Source organism: Acanthochromis polyacanthus, chromosome 14 (assembly GCF_021347895.1).
Source record: "Acanthochromis polyacanthus isolate Apoly-LR-REF ecotype Palm Island chromosome 14, KAUST_Apoly_ChrSc, whole genome shotgun sequence".
Taxonomy (NCBI): domain Eukaryota; kingdom Metazoa; phylum Chordata; class Actinopteri; family Pomacentridae; genus Acanthochromis; species Acanthochromis polyacanthus.
The window spans coordinates 25162922-25182064 of record NC_067126.1 but is presented as its reverse complement, the minus strand read 5'-3'; the positions used below and the strand labels follow the sequence as shown (position 1 = coordinate 25182064).

The 19143-nt window shown below is 38.5% G+C and overlaps 1 protein-coding gene across 2 annotated transcripts in view; it reads left to right on the top strand.

Moving 5' to 3' along the window:
* thsd7ba (thrombospondin, type I, domain containing 7Ba) overlaps window positions 1-19143 on the top strand; it is a 213113-nt gene that overhangs the window by 133433 nt on the left and 60537 nt on the right. For both annotated transcript variants that reach the window (XM_051959018.1, XM_022193664.2), the window contains exons 10-13: window positions 779-1010; window positions 5202-5317; window positions 10110-10242; window positions 12701-12804. In XM_051959018.1, the coding sequence (XP_051814978.1) occupies window positions 779-1010; window positions 5202-5317; window positions 10110-10242; window positions 12701-12804 (585 nt within the window). The remainder of the gene's footprint in view (window positions 1-778; window positions 1011-5201; window positions 5318-10109; window positions 10243-12700; window positions 12805-19143) is intronic.

Sequence of the window (19143 nt, the reverse complement as noted above, 5' to 3'; positions counted from 1 at the left end):
GTATATAAAGAATGAATAAACATGTGACAGTGAGGACAGAGCGAGCTGTAGCTGGAAACAGCGTTGTTGTGTGGCTGAAGGCACTCTTGACTGGGCTCACAAATCCACTGACCTTGCTGAGAATGTGCATTTCAAAGTCTGCAAGTTGTAACTTGTAAAAAATCTTCTCGGCTACCCCAAACAAACATTTCTTTTGCCACCCAAAAGTTGGAGGTCACTCATAGTACTATATTTAATTTCTGGTGACTTACAACTTTTATTTTTAGTCAAATGTATTTTATTTTCTTTGTCCAATTCACATGAACTCTGCATAGCAATGTTGCTGACATGACTTTTAGCTGGTGTTACGATCCAACCTCTAGGGGGTGGCTGGATGTAACAAAAATAACCAGAATGTTGTTGGTTTAGGTGAAGGGATTTATTGCTTAGAGGCAAAGGAACAATGAACACAAGACTTGCTTGATTTTTCTTTATTTATTTGATTTTATTTAAGTCCTGAGTGCAGGTCGTCAGCTCTGGTGTCATCAGCTGGGGTTCCAGAGACTCTGGAACAACCACAGCTGAAGCCACGCATGCGATTTTCCCCCACACAAAGGCCCAACAGGACACCACCCCAGAAACTAGATGGCACACCAATACTGGTGGCCGTAACAGATGGGTTTTAATAAGAGGAAAGTACTGAACGGTGTCTACTCAGCTCCGCCCCCGGAATGCCATGTTGTATATACTCTTTATGCATGTGCCACTTTGACACTCTTTCCTATTTGTTGGCCTACAGAGGGGAAATCCTGCCCAGCAGCTCCAGCCCTGGAGGAGTGGAGAGCTTGCAATGATCATTCCTGCATGGTATTTTACTGGGAGGCCTCGCCATGGGGTCCCTGTATTGAGGATAACTCTCTGGATGTGAATGGAACTGACTTCATGAATGGGACTTCTACGTGTGCTGTCGGGGTCCAGATCCGCAAAGTTACCTGCATGAAGATGAATGCTGGTGCTGTCATAAATAAAAGGTGGGCTTTCTGCTCTGAGGCATCAGTTTTACTTCTGTAATGTAACATTTATTGCAATTCAACAATACTGGTGTAATCTTTTGTAGTTGAAGAGCACATACATGTCTGTAGACTTTCAAAGATATCATAATTTATTTTTTTCCCTGCTCCTACACAACTGAGTTGCATTCTAAAGTACGTTTGGCAATAAGTCAATTTCTTCCATATTAGGGAAGAGAAGAGTAGTAGTTGCATGTGTCCACTGTTGAAGTGGCACAAAGTCCATCTAAGGGCGATCTTGACATAAGACTGATACAGGATTTTAACTTAGAAAGCTGTGGTTTCTGTTCTGCATGAGATCTTTGATTTTAGACCTTTCACTCCCACTTACGTTCTTACCAGGATTAGTTGGCTGATGAGGAGAAACACTTAAAGCAATAGTGTGAATGGCAAAGGCCTGCTGAGTACCATGAGAATATATTTGCTGGGAGACAGCGCTGGTTACATTGTTCCAAAATTTCATCAAGAGAATTTGTAGTTGCCTTTTTTCATTTGAAGCTTTATTTTGTTTCTCACACATGGCATGTGTCCACAACAACACATTTGAGGTTTTCTTTCAGAGAGCACCTTATGTCTGAAAAAAAGAACTCAAAATTATTAAATTAGAAGACATGACGAATGTTTTTAAGATGTGTCCACAACAGTTCACAGGTACATCAGGTTCCTCCATATATATTGTCACTGAACTAATTTGACTCTGTGCACTTGCAAGTGAATGCGTGGTTTTCCGCCCACTTAAACACACTTGATAACAATTCTTATTTTCCCAGTATGAAAAATGCACTTTGTTTCAGATCTTTCTTCTTTCCTTCATATCTTACAGTGCTGCTTTGCTTACTTTTAGTTACCAGAAAAAAAGGGCCCTGAGAGAAGCAAATGGTAAATTACGGGTGACGGCTAAACAAGCTTGGTAAAATCAAGGGGGAGATGTGGTCATGTTTCTCTTGAAGAAAAATTACTTAAGAATACGATCTCCATTTTCCAAACACATCCGACTTGCAGCTATCTCGTGTGTGCTTTTTAGTTACTGACAGATGACCCAGAGGACTCTGTACACTATGAAATCTTATCCCCAGAGTTTTGTGTGCTGAGCTCTTCTTTTATGCTTTCTGTCTGTGTGTTTAGCATTTCTTTTTTGTGAACCAGAGATTCATTTTGCTTATGCTCCACCATTATCTACTCCTCTTTCAGCAATACAATATCAAACACTGCTAAGGGCTTTTGTGCTGTCACTGTAATGATGTTATAGCCCACACCAGGAAGACGGATTTATAAATAATTCACAAAGTTTGCCCTTCTTTAGCTCAATATATTATTGACAGGGCCATAAAATGGATTATAGAGAGGCTTTTTGCTCATGCTCGTCCTATCTCCCACCACAGAGGTTTTAATGAAAGCTGTCATTTCTGCTCCACCAACAGATCTCGTCTGTACAGTATGCTTTGAATTCAATCACTTCTCTGCTATTCATATGGCTGCAGAGTGTTCATTTAATGGAACAGCACCTAACACATCGCCCTGCATGTTGCTATTCATCATAGACAATTTTGACTGTCAGTAACGAGTGGGTTAGTGTGTTTATCCTGCAGAGCTGCACCTTTCAGCTGTCCATTCAAACTCTGCTTAGTGTCCATATAGAATCGCACAGAGGCCATGGGTCAGGTAGTTGAGTAGGTTGTCCACTAATTGGTGAGACTGGTGGCTTGATCCCTGCCCCGACTATGCCCTTAATGCTCCAGATGGCAGGCAAGCACCTTTGGTGTGTGTGTACAAATGGGTGAATGAGAAACTCATTGCAAGGCACTTTGTAGAATGTGTAAGATTAAAAGGTGTTATATGCCATATGTTTGGACCATTTACCATTCTGGAATAACATAGATTTTGAATATCAAGCTTTACATTGCAAGGATAACACACAAGACACATACGTATGTAGTAGCATATTTTATCGATTAAAACAGATACAATTAAATGGAAGAATTCCGATTCTGCCATTTCTATTCCTTTAATCCTGGTTTTACTGAAACTTTGAGTAGAAAAATGCAGCAATGTCCATTCAATTTCTACATTGTTCCCATCTGATACCTTCAAATACAACTGATGTTATGCTGCTGCAGAAGGGTCACCTCAGTCAGCAAACGTCTAAGCTTGTCATGCTGAGCAATAATCTCCCCAGTGAGCGATGGCTCAACAAAAAGGCTGCTGGGGTTTTCTTGGTATCAGTCCAGAGCCCTCAGCAAAACATTAGATGGATTTTCAGTTTCATTTCTGTTGCCCTTTGTCACAATACTTGCAGCAATGAGAAAAAAAAGAGTGTAACATATGACACATTCTATTATACGTGTTTAACATGTGATAACAGTCATTATGCTGAAAATGAAATAGAATAATGCTTATTTAATGTGTTCAGACTTAGCAAAAACACAAATATATATGTATATTTTAACCTATACATTTGAATATATATATATATATATATATATATATATATATATATATATATACATATATATATATATATATATATATATATACATATATATGTGCTCCATTTTAAGTATTTAAGTAACTTAATGACAATGATTAATTGGTTATTTCCTTGCACTTTTGAAAAAATATCGAGACCTTGAATGTTCCTGAACATGTCCCAGCTGAGCTTCGTGGTTTTGCCTGCAAGTCTTAACTTCCTCATTCTGAGCAAACCACACAATATTCCCCCAGCTGCTCTGTTGCATTGCCATGCCCTCTGGCATACATCAGCGCAAAGAGGGAGAGAGAAGAGAAGGGATAAAGCTGGGGAAGGATGGGTTTTATGTATCTTGCCTCCTTATGCTTTGGCATACTTTGATCTCATTCCTGTGCGTGCTGGCTGTCTGCAGTCAGTAGGATGTGGCACCATGCTGGGTCTCTAGTGAGACCTGGATCTGGTTGTTGGGCAAAGGAAGTCACTCGCTCTGAAATGAAATTTGGAAGTCTGTATGTGTGTGCGTTTCTGTGTCGAGCAAGGAGGGGAGGTTGGCTTCTGGTTGATGAAGACATCAAAGCTCATGACTTATTTGAGTTTACATTGCTGCATTAATCCGCACTCCAAGGTTGCACAACACACAAAATACAACGCAGCCAAAGGGCTGCTACAGATAAGCTATACAAGATAAATACACATAAATAGAGAAGACACATGACTATTTTCTATTTGGAAATGAATAAATGTTACAAGTCAGCGAAAGGCTCTTTAAAGCCTGGTAATGGCACATTTGGTCTGGCAGAAGTGATCTATTAGACATCAGTTTGTACAGCCTCACTTTTCTCAGGTTTAATTAGCAGCTGTGTGTTGATTGATTTTTCTCCTGCAACACACTCTCGTTCTCCTTGGTGACAACAAAAGACAACTGTTGCTGCTTGGTTTATGTATATAGGAGAATAAATACTCACCTGGATGGTTAAACTGATAAATTGTTTCCCCTATTTGTAGCTACACAGCCTAGTTAGTCAAACATCTTTTTAGTTTTTATTTAATTAATTTTTATGCTGTTTGAAGTATGTAATGCAAAGGGTATTTTAGTTTTTTTTGTTGTTCGTTTTTTTTTTTGCTGAAAACAGCTGTGTGCTGCTGTAAGTTGATGAGAGGAAAGATTGTGGGCTGGAAATCTGAAACGATGATTTTAAAAAAGTCTGGGGAGAATTTCTCTGTAGTTTTGGACTCTGAACAGCATCTTTCACACAAGGATTTGATCTATTGCTAATCTAAAAGATGGATATGTTAAATATATATATTGATTAGAGTAGCTGGAGGGTAACTAGGATTTCAAAGTAAAAAGAAAAAACATGATGAGCCATAGGATATAGTCACTTTGTACTCTGGAATAATAAATAATAATGGAAGGATTTGTCTTTTCATAGAGCAAAATTTGAACCCTGGGAATCAACTGAATGTGTGAGAAAACTGTATATTTCTATATCTGTCCACCCTGTGCCTGAGCATGCAGGCAGTGGCACATGTAATCAATCATGTTTTCTGTAGGGAGATGTGTAATGTCAAGGACAGGGCAGCTGTTTCACTGCACTGTCCTGTTAGCAGTGAGACTCCGGATGTTTATCATTCATCTCCTGGGAGTTGAAGAGAATTTGACCACTGTTTGTCTGTATGTTTAGGTGCTCAGATTCTTCTCGTCCAGAAACCGTCCAACCCTGTTTGCTTCCCTGCAAGAAAGACTGCATTGTGACACCCTTCAGTGAATGGACTGCCTGCCCGTCAACCTGCCTTCCAGGTAGCTCATCATACGAATTTCTATGAACTCATTTTCAAAATGACTCTCTAACAGCTTCTACAATTCTACAATTTCATTGAGCAGACGCTTTTGTCCAAAGCGATGTACAACATAAGCAAGAATTCAGACATAAGGAAAAACCTGTAGTAAGTGCAAAAAGTGCTTCAAGTGCGATTGGTCAAAGGTGTTGCCATCAAGTTGCAGAAGAATTGCCAGACGTGCAGCTGCATTCTGGATCATCTGTAGAGGTTTGACTGTACATGCAGGGAGACCTGCCAGAAGAGAGTTGCAGTAGTCAATGCGTGACATCACAAGAGCCTGAACCAGAAGTTGCGTGGCCTGTTGGGTCAGGAAGGATCTGATCTTCCTGATGTTGTAAAGGGCACAACGACAAGATCGAGAAACTGAGGCCACGTGAACCTTAAAGGTCAGCTGGTCATCAATCATGACACCCAGGTTTCTGGCTGAGTTTGTGGGCACAAGTAGGCTCGAGTGAAGTTGGACACTGATCTGAGGCTGAACAGATGGACAAGCTGGAAAGACCATGAGTTCAGTCTTAGACAGATTCAGCTGAAGGTGCCGTTCCTTCATCCATGTGGAGATATCAGCCAGACATGCTGATATCCGAGCTGAAACTGTTGTGTCGTCAGGTGGAAAAGAGAGGAAAAGCTGAGTGTCATCAGCATAACAGTGGTAGGAGAAGCCATGGGAGTGGATCACTCCACCAAGTGAGGTGGTGTACAGAGAGAAGAGTAAGGGACCAAGCACTGACCTCTGAGGGACCCCAGTTGATAGGTCGTGTGACCTTGACACCTCCCCTCGCCATGATACTTTGAAGGATCTGCCTGTGAGGTAGGACTTGAACCACAACAGGACAGAACCTGAGATGCCAAGCTCAGAGAGTGTGGAGAGGAGGATTTGATGGTTCACGGTGTCAAAGGCAGCAGACAAGTCCAGCAGCAGTAGGACAGAGGACTGACCAGCAGCTCTCGCCAGCCGCAGAGTTTCTGTGACTGATAGGAGTGCAGTCTCAGTGGAGTGGTCGCACCTGGAGCCTGACTGAAAAGGGTCAAGTTGGTTGTTGTTCCGCAGATGTTCAGAGACTTGGTTAAATACGGAGCGCTCCAGTATTTTCGACAGGAATGGTAGAAGTGGGACTGGCCTGTAGTTTTCAACCTGGGCTGGATTGACATGAGGCTTTTTGAGCAGTAGGGTGACGTGGGCTTGTTTAAAAGTAGCAGGAAAAATGCCAGTTTCCAGGGAGGAGTTGACAATGTGCGTGACTGCAGGTTTGATTGTGGTCAAGATGGTCTGCAGGATGCTAGTGGGTATTGGATCGAGAGGACATGTTGTAGGTTTTGAGCTCAGAAGAAGCCTGGAGACCTCATCCTCGCTCAGAGGAGCAAAAGAGCAGAGTTGCAGGAGCAGTAGTGGGTTTGAGCTGACTGGACTGGTCAGGCTCAGAGAACTGGTTGCTGATTGCAGCCACCTTTTCAGTGAAAAAAGAGGCAAACATGTCTGGAGTCTGCTCAGTGGACGGCTGAGCAGCTGGAGGAGAAAGCAAGGTTCACAATCTTTTGAAAACTAGCTGGATATCCTGACGTAGAATGTCCTCCATACCTTTTTGTCTTTTTAACTCTGAACTTTAGGCAGTTTCAGAGCTTTGTTTTGCTCCTGCACCTCTATGGAAACAGCACAACTGTGACTTCAAGTAGAGAGAGATTCACATATCTTCTATGTAGTACTACATTTATACCATAAATCATAAAAAAGACAAAAATGAAAACTGAATTTCAAAGTGCCCACAGCTGTAGTGACTCCACATACTTTAGATATTTAATTTCTTACGTTTTTATTTTTAGTCTCCTGTCTGCAGCTCACCTAAAAGCTCTCATGTATCTGATGATCACAGCTGACTCAATCATAGCTTCTCAGTGGTGCTGAGGAGCACAGGATTTTTGTTGTTGTTTACAGAGTCTGATTAGAGCATCCATCCATCCATTATCTGTCATTATCATAGTCATCCATCTATACACTGCTAAATCCTCATTTGGGCTGCAGGTGGCTGGAGCCTATCCCAGTTGACTTGGGGTGAAGGTAGGGGACACCCTGGACAGGTTGCCAATCCATCACAGGGCTACACATAGAGACAAATAAGCACATTCACATTTAGAGTTGCCAATTAACCTCAGCATGTTTTAGGACTGTGGGAGGAAGCCAGAGTATCCAGAGAAAACCTACGCATGCACAGGGAGAACATGCAAACTCCATGCAGAAAGATCCCAGCCCCAGACTGGGACCCAAACTGAGGATCTGCTTTGATCAATATTTGGCAAATTTTTAAATGAGACATGTAGAAAATAGTGATTTTGATGTAATGTCAACTTTTTATTACTATTATATTTTTTGATGGAACAGTGTGTGATAGATGAGTAGATCAGAGATTATTACAAAGTTGAGATCCAATGCCTTTCAAGCCTACCACCAGAGTTTGGAGTTCACAGCATTTTTTTTTCTCCAAATGATTGATTTATTGTGGTACACTTGATCAAAACCTTATCATAATACCACAAATTATGCATTCAAATATATGTTTTCATAAAGCTGCTTGTCATATATAATTTACATACCTGTGAGATACATATTAGACAATTATTCAATTGACGAAACAAATAATTTATCACACAGTTCTGAAAACTGATTGTTTAGTATCATTGCATACTGTGGAGTAAACCTCAGAACATAGGAACCACTTATTATATATATTGTAAACAATAATTCCTTTAGAAAAAAAATACATGTTGCCATATTGATTCCTTTCAAACATTCCGTAGTACAAAACAGCTATGGTCAAAGTCTTAAGTAATTTCACAATGAATGCAGAATTTGGAAATACAACCATACTTCTCCTTGACCTCATCACATTCAACACTATTGACAACAGTATCTTTTTTGATACTTTTAGTGTTTTTTCCTCTGGTATGATATTAAGCTTGCTTTAAATTACTGCAAGAAAATTTCACGTTAGAATTCCAGAGCGCATATCTGAAATAGTAAACGATGACTGTGATGTGGCCCAAGGCAGTGTCCTGGGAAGACTAAAGCTTTTCTCAGTCTTCAAGTCTTCATGCTGCCACTGGAGGACATTATTTATCACCATGATGTGAATCTCCAGAGCAATGCTGACGACACAGAGCTGTATGTGATTGTACAGTCAGTGAACCCAAATACTGTGTCCAGTGTAGCTGACTGTGTGAGCCAATAATGAATGGATGAGCGAGAACTTTCTGAAGCTAAATGAAGATAAGACGTGGATCCTTCTAGTTGGTCCTGCAAAAGTAAGACGGCTCCTGTTCAACAGTTAGATGTTCTGACCTAAATTATTAATTTTCTGACCCTAATTTTAGACCCCATTTTAATTCTTTGACCAACACAGCCTTTACAATCATTCAATACAATATTGAATGTCATTGTCAATTCAATACAATCATTACAATCATTTACAATATAGCAAATGTAAGACCTCTCCTGAGCCAGCAAGCTGTTCATGCCTTTTTTAGTTATCTTTGATGCTGTAACACTCCATCTGCTCGTTAATCAAAAGTAGCTATTGCAAAACCACAGACTATGCAAGAGGCTGTTGTCAGAGTTGCAACAAAAACTAAAAAGAAAGCTCTAATAACTGCAGTTTAATATAGCCGACACTGGCTCACTGTTTCTTTTAGAACTGATTTTAAGTCCTTCCTCGAGGAAGCACCAAACGGCCTTGCCCCCTCTTATATCACAGACTCCCTGTCGTGCTATGATCCTCCACAAATCCTAAGATCCTCCACAGCTGCTCTTTTAACTATTCCCAAGGTCGCCACACAAACCTATGGGGGTGCCAGATTTAGCAATTGCGCCCCAAAAACATGTGACACTCTGCCTTTAAATATTAGACAACTCAAAATGTTTTTTATTTAGCCTGTGAATGGCAGCAGTCTGTTTTAATTTATCTAAAGAAACTGTGTTAGTGCTGTTACACCATCGGCATTCATTTCCTCAATTCCTCCCTGTCAAAGTGTGTCATTTTGTCATTTTCTCTCTGCTGAATTGTGAAGCACTTTGGATTGCATTTTGTGTGTATAAGGTGTTATATACATGAAGTTCATTCATTCTTTCAAATATGTTCTCCCACAATGTGTCTAGTGTAGTAAATGATTACATTTGATTGTAAATGACAGTGTTAACTGTCCATTATATTAAGCTGACACATCAAGAGGAAAATGGATATTTAATGGATTTCAATATGTGTACTGTAGTATCTTGGAAATCAAAAGGTATATAATTGTTTTTAGAAGAATTGAACAGGCCCCTCATCTCTGTAAATATGCTGTAGTCCATTGGGTCTGTTGATGATGTAATCACTTTCTTAATTGCACCATTTTCAATGTTTAGTAATTAGTGTTGTGTAATGAGCCTTGGAGCACGAGCCAAATGAAGCCATTACAGTGCTCTGTGTCCGAAAGCAGACTGCAGTGAAGCAGAGGACATCACAGCCACAAGGGCACGCTAATCAGGATCCGATCAATTCTGAGGCCGCTTGCTTTTTGGCCATTTCTTTGAGATGTTAGACTCCACTGGTGAAATTGAGTCTTCATTTGTTTTGTGCTCCAGACGTACAGCATGTCAGGCATTTGTCTCAGTATCATTTTACAGCCTCTTCTTCCTTGAAAACATTCACTTCAATTCAACTGTGCATCTGTTACTGAAAGCAGCCTTTTTTCTGACGGTTGTGTTTCATGTTCAACAGAAAATGCAACTGCCGCCACGCAGTCTCGCTACAGGACGATCATTCAGAGGTCTGCTAATGGAGGTCAAGAGTGTCCTGACACGCTGTATGAGGAGAGAGAGTGTGAATCACTCCGAGAATGTCCAGTGTATAGGTAAAAGCACTATTTATAATGAAATGACCCTTCTTATTTACAGTGGAGTTAATTTAATACTTCTGCTGCAAGGTGAGACGTGTAACTGTGACTTAGTTTTGAATACCAAGTGTCAGATGGGTGCATTAATGCTGTATAAAAACTACTTGAGATGTGTAACTGAGCTGAGAAATTAGAAAATCCAGAAAATAAAGATCCATTTGGTTTTCAGCCTGAGATGTTTGCATTTATTGGTACGAGGTTAAAATAATTAAAGCAATTTATAAAGAATGGTAAAACTAAACTTCAGTGATAATGATGGTAACAAACTAAGAATGAGCAATCGCTCTATTACATGTGCTTAATGAGGCAAATTGTAATTCCACAGAAAAACAAAAAATAATTAGAGAGATATTAACTTGCAGCTATTTTTGTTATGAGATAAGCCACAACAAATAATGAAGCTTCTGAGTGACAGGTTTGATACTTTATTATTAAATTGAAGGTCATAGGTTATGCCCTATTGCATAAAGTAACGATACATTAGAAGGGATGTAGATATATTAGAAAATGTAAAATCATACTCTAAACTAATATTCAGCAGGACAGGCAGAAGCTTTCTTTTTTTAGTTAGCAACATTTGCACTACTGGGAAAGACACACAATTGCAATTAGACTACATGTGTCACACCAAATGTTTTGTATTTTGCTTGGATATTTGACTTTAATCTGTTTATTATTACAACTTCTGTTTTATGTCACCTCATATGGAGAAATTTAAACATGCCATCACCATATTGGTTATTTGTTGCCATTAGTGATCAATATTCAAAATGTTATTTTTTCCCTTTAACTTTTACTTAAATGATTGTCATGGCATGTTTTCTTTAAATAAATAGAATGATAGTATTTGCTTCCATATGTATGTAGATTGGTGATAGAATGATATGATAGAATGCTTTATGAAATAATTGCAATTAAAACACAATGATACAGACTACATAAATCAGTGTCCTACTGCTAGACTTTTCCATATATCCATCTATTATCAATACAGCACTTAATCCTCATTAGGGTCACAGGGGGGCTGGAGTCTATGCAGGTTGACTTAGGGTGAAGGAAGGGGACGTCCTGGACAGGTCGGCAGTCTATCACAGGGCTACACACGGAGAGAAATAAGCACATTCACACCTACAGACAATTTACAGTCACCAATTAACCTCTGCATATTTTGTGGGACTGTGGAAGGAAGACAGAGTACCTGGAGAAAGCTTACGTATGCACAGGGAGAACTTGCAAACGACAAGCAGAAAGATCCCAGGCCGGAATGCGAAGCGGTGATCGTGTTAGATCAATATTTTACACATTTTTGAATGAGACATGTACACTACCAGTCAAAAGTTTGTACACATCTTCACGTTCAATACTATTAATTGCACCATGACAGTGTTAACTGTCCATTATTATTATGTACTATGTATTATTTTTTTACATTATAGATGAATTTGGAACAGGTGCACAATACAGTTCACTGCGCATTATACTATGTATAACTGTGTTTGTGATAAATGTCTTGAATCTACTAAAGATGCATACTTTTTTGTTTACAACATAATCCTCATGTATTCTTTTATAGTTTTGATGTCTTCAGTATAAATCTACAATGTACAAAATAATTAAATAAAAACCATTCTATGAGAACTTTTGACTGGCAGTGTTGAAAAAAGTGATTTAGATGTAATGTCAGCTTATTAATATTTTTTTCTTGCAATGTCGAACTCATAGCAATATCAGATTGTCAAAATGTATGTATTGTGTAATTGATGCATCAGATGAAGATGGTAGGAGCTGCAAAAATCAAAGGTATTTGACTTTAACCATTCAGCAATCAAACCTGTTTATTATGGTTTAAATTTGTTTCCATCGTCACCACCTACTAATCTAAAAATGAGACAAACTAGAAAAACATTCAACCCCAATAGGGATAGGGCATCAGCCAACCAAACCATTTACAAATATCTGACAGTTATTACTGTATGTTACTAATGGTATAAGTGCCATTACACATTCAGTTAAGAGCTCGTTTATGGGATTTTATATACCATTTAATTTTAATTCCAGTAAAACTGAACCAATCCTTCAACTCCAAAAAAATGCATCAATATTCAGGAAGCATAGCAATGTATCACAATAATTTATGTTTCCAGCAGAGTTCTAACCAAATACCAATCCAGTTGGCAAAGTGGCTGCACAAATTGCACAAATCTAATAACAATATTTTTGACTTAACTGTAGCAGCAATGATAAACTGTAATGCCTCCAGCTTTTATCCACATGGCATGCCGACTGCATCTGGTCCACATCAGCAATTACAGACTATAAGTGTGAGAACAAGCTCATGACACGTTTAACCTTTTGTGTACACAAAACTGCAATAATACTCTGCCATCCTAAAATCTTTCTCTCTCTTTCTGTGTAGGTGGAGGACACACAAGTGGCACAGCTGCACTCTGGTTCCCGATTCTGTTCGACGAGGATTATCTGGACCAGCAGAAGCCTGTGGAAATGGCTTAGAAACAAGAGGCAAGCTTTCTACTAGACCTTGTGTTCTCCACCTCATATTTTCTCCAGACAGCAGTTGCTATGTCACTTGTTTTGAAGCTTTGCCCTTCCATCTATTTACTGTCCTTATTTAATGAAACTTAATAGCCCTTTCAGAACCACTCCTTTAACAAGAAAGTGATGGAAACATTAAGGAAGGAGGCAATTTGTTCAGAGAATGTAATGAGATGAACCTTTCTGCCTGCTGTCTTGATGATCTCATCACAGTGCAGGTTTCTTATTAATGCATGTAACAAGTCAGATGGTCACGATCACATTTTAGCAGCAGGTTGAGAGAAATAATCAACACCATGTGCACCACATAATATCCACAAAACACAATGCATGCAGATACTCATTTAAATTAAGCAGAGAAAAAATATAAAACGCTAGAGTGGCCTTTAATAAAGACAGGATGGATGTGTAAATGCCAACATCTGTCAGTGAACTGTTGAGTAGAAGTTGATATTTATGCTGGTTTGTTTCTGGAATTTCCCCCAGGACTGCACTTTGCACCATACTGTATATGAGACCTTTAGCTGTTTGGTTAGGCACCAAAATTATGTGGGTCATTTTTGGAAAATAGCACAGTTTGAGTTAAAGTGCAACCCTTTTCTCATATATTTGAGGCTTCTCCTCCAATTTCTTGGGTAACAAAATGCACCATATCTAACGTATGACTAGTTGGCTGAAAAGGAGTGACAGTACTCCTTTTTTCCTTTAAAATGTAACTGACAATGCAGTTTTGTTGTAGAAGAAAAGCAAGATTCTTCAGGAGACAGGGTCTAGCAAATAAACTCAATTTACTCTTTAAATGACTTGTCCAGTGTTCACTTTTGAGGAAAAAAAGGGGGAAAAAAATCAAAAAGGTTATTTCATAAGTTTCATCATAGTGTCCCGTCAGGTTTGGATTAATTTGACATAATGTCCATATATGTTGCTGACTCTGATACAGTCCATCGATTCTCTCATAAATATATCTACATTATGACAGACGGGGTAGACAGTCATGCTGAGACAAAAAGCAGCCTGAGTCACAGACACTGAACATCTCACATTAGCTTTTCTACCCTTCATCTAACTCATAAAACTGAACACACTGTTGTGCTACCCCTTAGCTTGTTGAATGAGCCAGCAAACACACATTCACTGGGGAAAATTGCATCCTTTTATAATGACAAACTATTACCACCTCATTCAAAAAAAAAAAAACACACTGATCTTTTTTTTTTTGAAAAGAGAAGGCTGTTTCAGCACATTATTATGTTTATATATATATATATATATATATATATATATATATGCTTTATAGAATAATGCTATTTAAAAAAAAATCATGTTTCATCTTTTTAATTAATATATATCTTTGTCTCAAACTGAGGGTAAGATGAAAAGGCAGCACATAGATCCCCAAAGTGGATGGATTTTGGAGTTATGACAAAAATACATAGTAATAATTCATGCTACTTTTATTTCTGTATTTGTAATACTCTGTTACAATGTTGGGGATGAAAGGCTCACAATAATGTGGTGTGTCCCACAATACCCAATGCAGCCAAAAACACTTAATAGTTTTTAAGGTCTTGTGCAAATATCATCGTTTGTTCTTTTGAAATTCAGGAGCATGTGATTACAATTCCTCATTTATTATGCTGTGTGAGTGTGTTAATGCGTAGTGTGTTTTCTGAAACGGTGCAAATTCCTGTGTTACATCCTTCATGAAGGTCTCTGCTCCTCTCAGCGGAGCAGTGAAAACAACTGCCATTGGCCCAAGTCGTTAAAAAGCCAGTGTGTTAATTGAATCATTTTGCACTCGTTTATAGGCAAGCTAACGCCCTAATAAATCCCAGAAACTGTCTGTTCTATCTAATTTACTTCCGTGATTCCAGTGAAATTTTTAGCAGCTTGCTCTGCCGTCTGGAGAACTTTCCAGCATTTCTACCCTTGCCGTTTCTTACTTTTACATGGCAGAATAATTATGACTGACATTTCTCAAGTGAATTTTTATGACTTTTTCGACAAGGGTGGGAGAAGTGTTTGTACTGTTCCCAGGTTAAGAGCAAGCCTCATTGACCTTTAGAGCTTCATATTTGAATATGATTAGAAAATGGCTAAGTTAAATACCTGTGACATTTCAAAACCTGAAGTATGAGAATGGCATTTGCAATTGCTAGAAACGGAATTTAAATGTAGTTTTAAAACAACAAAGACTTTAGAGTCTACTTTCAATTTTCAATTCAATGAAAAGGACACATAAATGTCAGATTGGGGCATAATTAGGACACAATAATTGGGAGTGGGGCCATAGTAGGGGCATAGAAACAATGGCATATCAAAGATTTAAGGACTGAAAGTTACCATGAAGCTTCAGCACTTAGTTTATTCAAGAACATTTAAAGATGCTGCATTTCTCTTTGTATGTATACTTAATTAACTATAATACAGTCTAATTAATGCAGTGTTGGCACTATTTCTACAGGAATATGTAGCTTTATTTCTTTTAATTGTGCCAATGTATTTACTCTTGTATACTACATATGCAGTTTATGTGTATTATGCATTTAAAACGTACAGTATACACGCATAGAGAGAAACCACACCATTGGTCAAATACTTTTTGAATGTTAACTCTTTCAGTCTCACTTAGTTGGCAACTAATGCATGGAAAGGAACATACTCTGGATTAGTAGTATTTGTAAAATTTGCAGCATATGTATATTGGATCATCTACTTCTTTAATTCCCTGTTGCTCAGGTGTAAAAACTTGTGCTCCTTCATGCAGCAAACCCTTTAACTCAATACTCTACTGGGATAGACGAGCAAGTTGCATCATTAGTATGTCAGTATTATCCTATTTCAGTGCAAACTATTGTCTGGCTGTCTCTCTTTTTTTTGTTTTTACAAAACAAAATCTAAATAAAATAGAAGAATCAATAAATACACTTATTTGAATTGGAAGTTGTTGAGAAGATCTCAAATAAGCAAAATATGTAACGTATTTATTTCTTTATGTAATTATGCTAGCTACAGATCATTTGTGTATCTATAGATGACCACTCATCCAAACACGATGAGGTTACATGTGGAGTACCACAAGGATAAGTTTTAGGACAGTTACTTTCCTGATTAGCATAGCTGCTTGTGTTATCAGGAGGTACGACATGTCTATGTTTATGCTGATTATATTCAGCTGGATGTGGCACCACAACACTGAGCCAACTGATTCACTTCTCCATTATGTTTTAGATATAAAGCCTGGCATCCACAGAATTCGTTACAGCTGACAGGATAAAACAGAACTATTGATCATTGTTTTATACAGAACCCACAAGAAAGAAATCTAGTGGTGATTTTTCACTTCAATTTTATTTTCACGGCTGATGTTCAGTGTCACAAAAAGCAGAATTTCATCATTTGGAAAAACACCTCAAAAGTGAGGCCATTTCTTTGAGCAACAGAGAGAAATTGGTGCACATTTTTGTAACAAGCAGACTAGACTATTACAGTATAACACTCTCCTTTCATGTCTGCCAAAGAATACAATAAGTCAGCTACAGTTAATTCAAAATTCTGCCATATGAGGGATGGCTTGGACCAGAAGAAGAGCGTGCCTTATGCTGGGTTACCTGTTAGTTTTCTTATTGATTTGAAAATTCCTGCATTAGTTCTTAAGGCGTTGCATGACCTTGCACCAGAATACCTCTCAGAAATGCTGTTGGTGTGTGAACCAGGGGGCTTCTTGAGATCCCTCGGTTCTTCTTTTTTTGCTAACCCACAAAACACAACAAAAACATTTGGTGGTGCTATTTTCAGCCGTAAAGCACTAAGCCTTCCAAATGAATTGAATAGAGCTGAAAATACTGATACTTGGGAACAAAATGAAAAATATATGCACATGTTACAGTATGACTTTGATTCAATGTTTTCATATTTATACATATTTACAGTTTTTTGCAATCGTTATGTTACTATATTTTTGTCATATTTTAAAATATTTTATTGATGACCTCATTTTCTCTTGTCTAAATATCAGTGCTGATGTGCATCAGTCTCTGAATCTATTTAAACTCTTAAGTTTTGTCAGTCATTTGCGAAGCATTTTAAAAACCATTTGATTTGTTTGAAAAGTGCTATTTAAATCAGATATGACTGATTAAAATACAGTATATCAACAAATGTTTTTAAAATGGTGACATTTCCATTTAATAGCATGTTCATAACAAACGATGTATCTTGTGGGGATAGTGTAAATTCCATTGTGATGAATCTTAAATCCACAGTTACTGATAATATTTGTACTATTAGATGTGATTAGTACTGACTTTAAAAGTTAAAACATAGTTTTCTGGGGACTTTTTTCAAGAAGGTCTTTGTCTAAAACTATTGAAATGTGTATTTAAAATGGTTTTAGGTGTATAGTCATTATTGTTAAGCTACACTACAGCACAGTTTCTGTCAGGTCACATCTACTCAGTAAGACTTCCACAGCTCATGGGACTTCTTGCACAAACGTTCACCATCCACACAGCTTTAATTCCAATTGTTTGTGTCAGTAAAAACTTCAGAGGAGAATGAAATAAACCTTCTGAGTAATAGATGGATCACTAGGAAGCCACAGAGTCTCGCTGTGCAAACAGACTTGCTTATTCAGCATACTGTATAGTTGCTTATCAATTAGGAGACAGGAATGGTAACCCATCAGGATGCAAGGAAGAGAAATGGTGTCTTATTAGCAGCTTGTTAATAAACCATTACCTAGTAAAATAATTATCAACACAGCATGCGGTAAACAAAAAAAAAAAATACATCAATGTCTTGTAAAGTATATTAGTATTAAGAAGTTGTTAAACATTTCCAATGATAATAAATTATAAAATACATCTAAGAAAAATAAGGAAATAATAACTGGTTGAAAGTGTGACTCGTATGATCTTCTCTCAGTGACATGTAAACTGCATAAATACTCAGCACCCACTGATCAGCTACAACATCACAACCACAAACAGGTGAAGTGAGTAACATTGATTACTAGCTTTTATCAGTGACTGGTACTTGTCAAGGGGTGGAATATATCAGGCAGCGGGTGAACAGTTATTTCTTCAAGTTGATGTGATGAAAGGCTAGAAAAAAACGTTCAAGGACCCAAGAGAGTTTGATGAGGACAAAATTATGATGCCAAGAAAACTGGGTCAGAGCATCTCCAAAACAGCAGGCCTTGTGGGTTGTTCTTGGTGCGTGGTGATTAGTACAGACCAGAAGTGTTCCAGGACAACCAGAGAAATACTGACAGGATCATGGAGACCCAAGGCTCATTGATGTGCATGGGGAAGAGGTGCTAGTGTTGCACAAAACTGCAGACCAGTTACAATGCCACAATCACCTAAACTGAACATTGTGAGTGTCGAGTACTGAAGAATAGGGTCTTCTTTTACATCATGTGACTGGCCAGGTGTGTATGAGTTTGTGTGGATGCACTATGGGGAGAAGGCAAGTCAGCATAGTGTGATGCTCTAGGCAATGTTCTGCTGGGAAACCTTGGGGCCTTGAACTATTCATGTGGATGTTACTTGAAATTTTGTTGCGTCCACCTTCCCTGTACATTGCCGCAGACCACATACCCGTGTACAAGACACACTGATAGTGGTGGTCTTTCAGGGCAATAAAGTTCCTGCAGCACTGCAAAAATTGTTCCTCAAACCATTCCAGAACATGACAGTTCCCTCGACATCGATCCTATTGAGCATCTGTGGAATGTGCTGGAAAAACAAGTCAGATCCATGCAGGCCCACGGGTCTTCAATGATCAGCTGCTAACATCATGGTGCCTGATACCACAGGACAAATTCAGAGGTCTTGCCGAGTTAATGCCTCAGTGGGTCAGAGTTGTTTTGGCAGCACAGGGGGGGACCCTACACTATATTAGACAGCTGGTTGTATTGTTGTTTATAGGCTTAGCATTAGGTTGTAGTCCTACAGAGTAGCACTGTGCTTTAGGGTGTAATTATGCCTTTGTAACTTCTGGCAGCAAACAGCCAATGAAAGTGTTTCTCGTCTGACTGCTCTGACATTTGCTGTGGAAATAAACACGGGCAGATATCAGAAGTTCCTTGAAACTCAGCTATTGTATGATTTAAATTCAACACTGCCTCTATTTACACTGGTTAGGGAACATCTGCACCTGTCCCTCATCTACAGTTTTCCATTGATTTGTACTCATTCTTCATCCAATTATCCTTGAATGACAGTATTTCCATATTTGCTTTTGTGGTAAATGCATTAAACCCTAAACTTTGCATTGTGTGCAGGGTACTGAATCTGACCA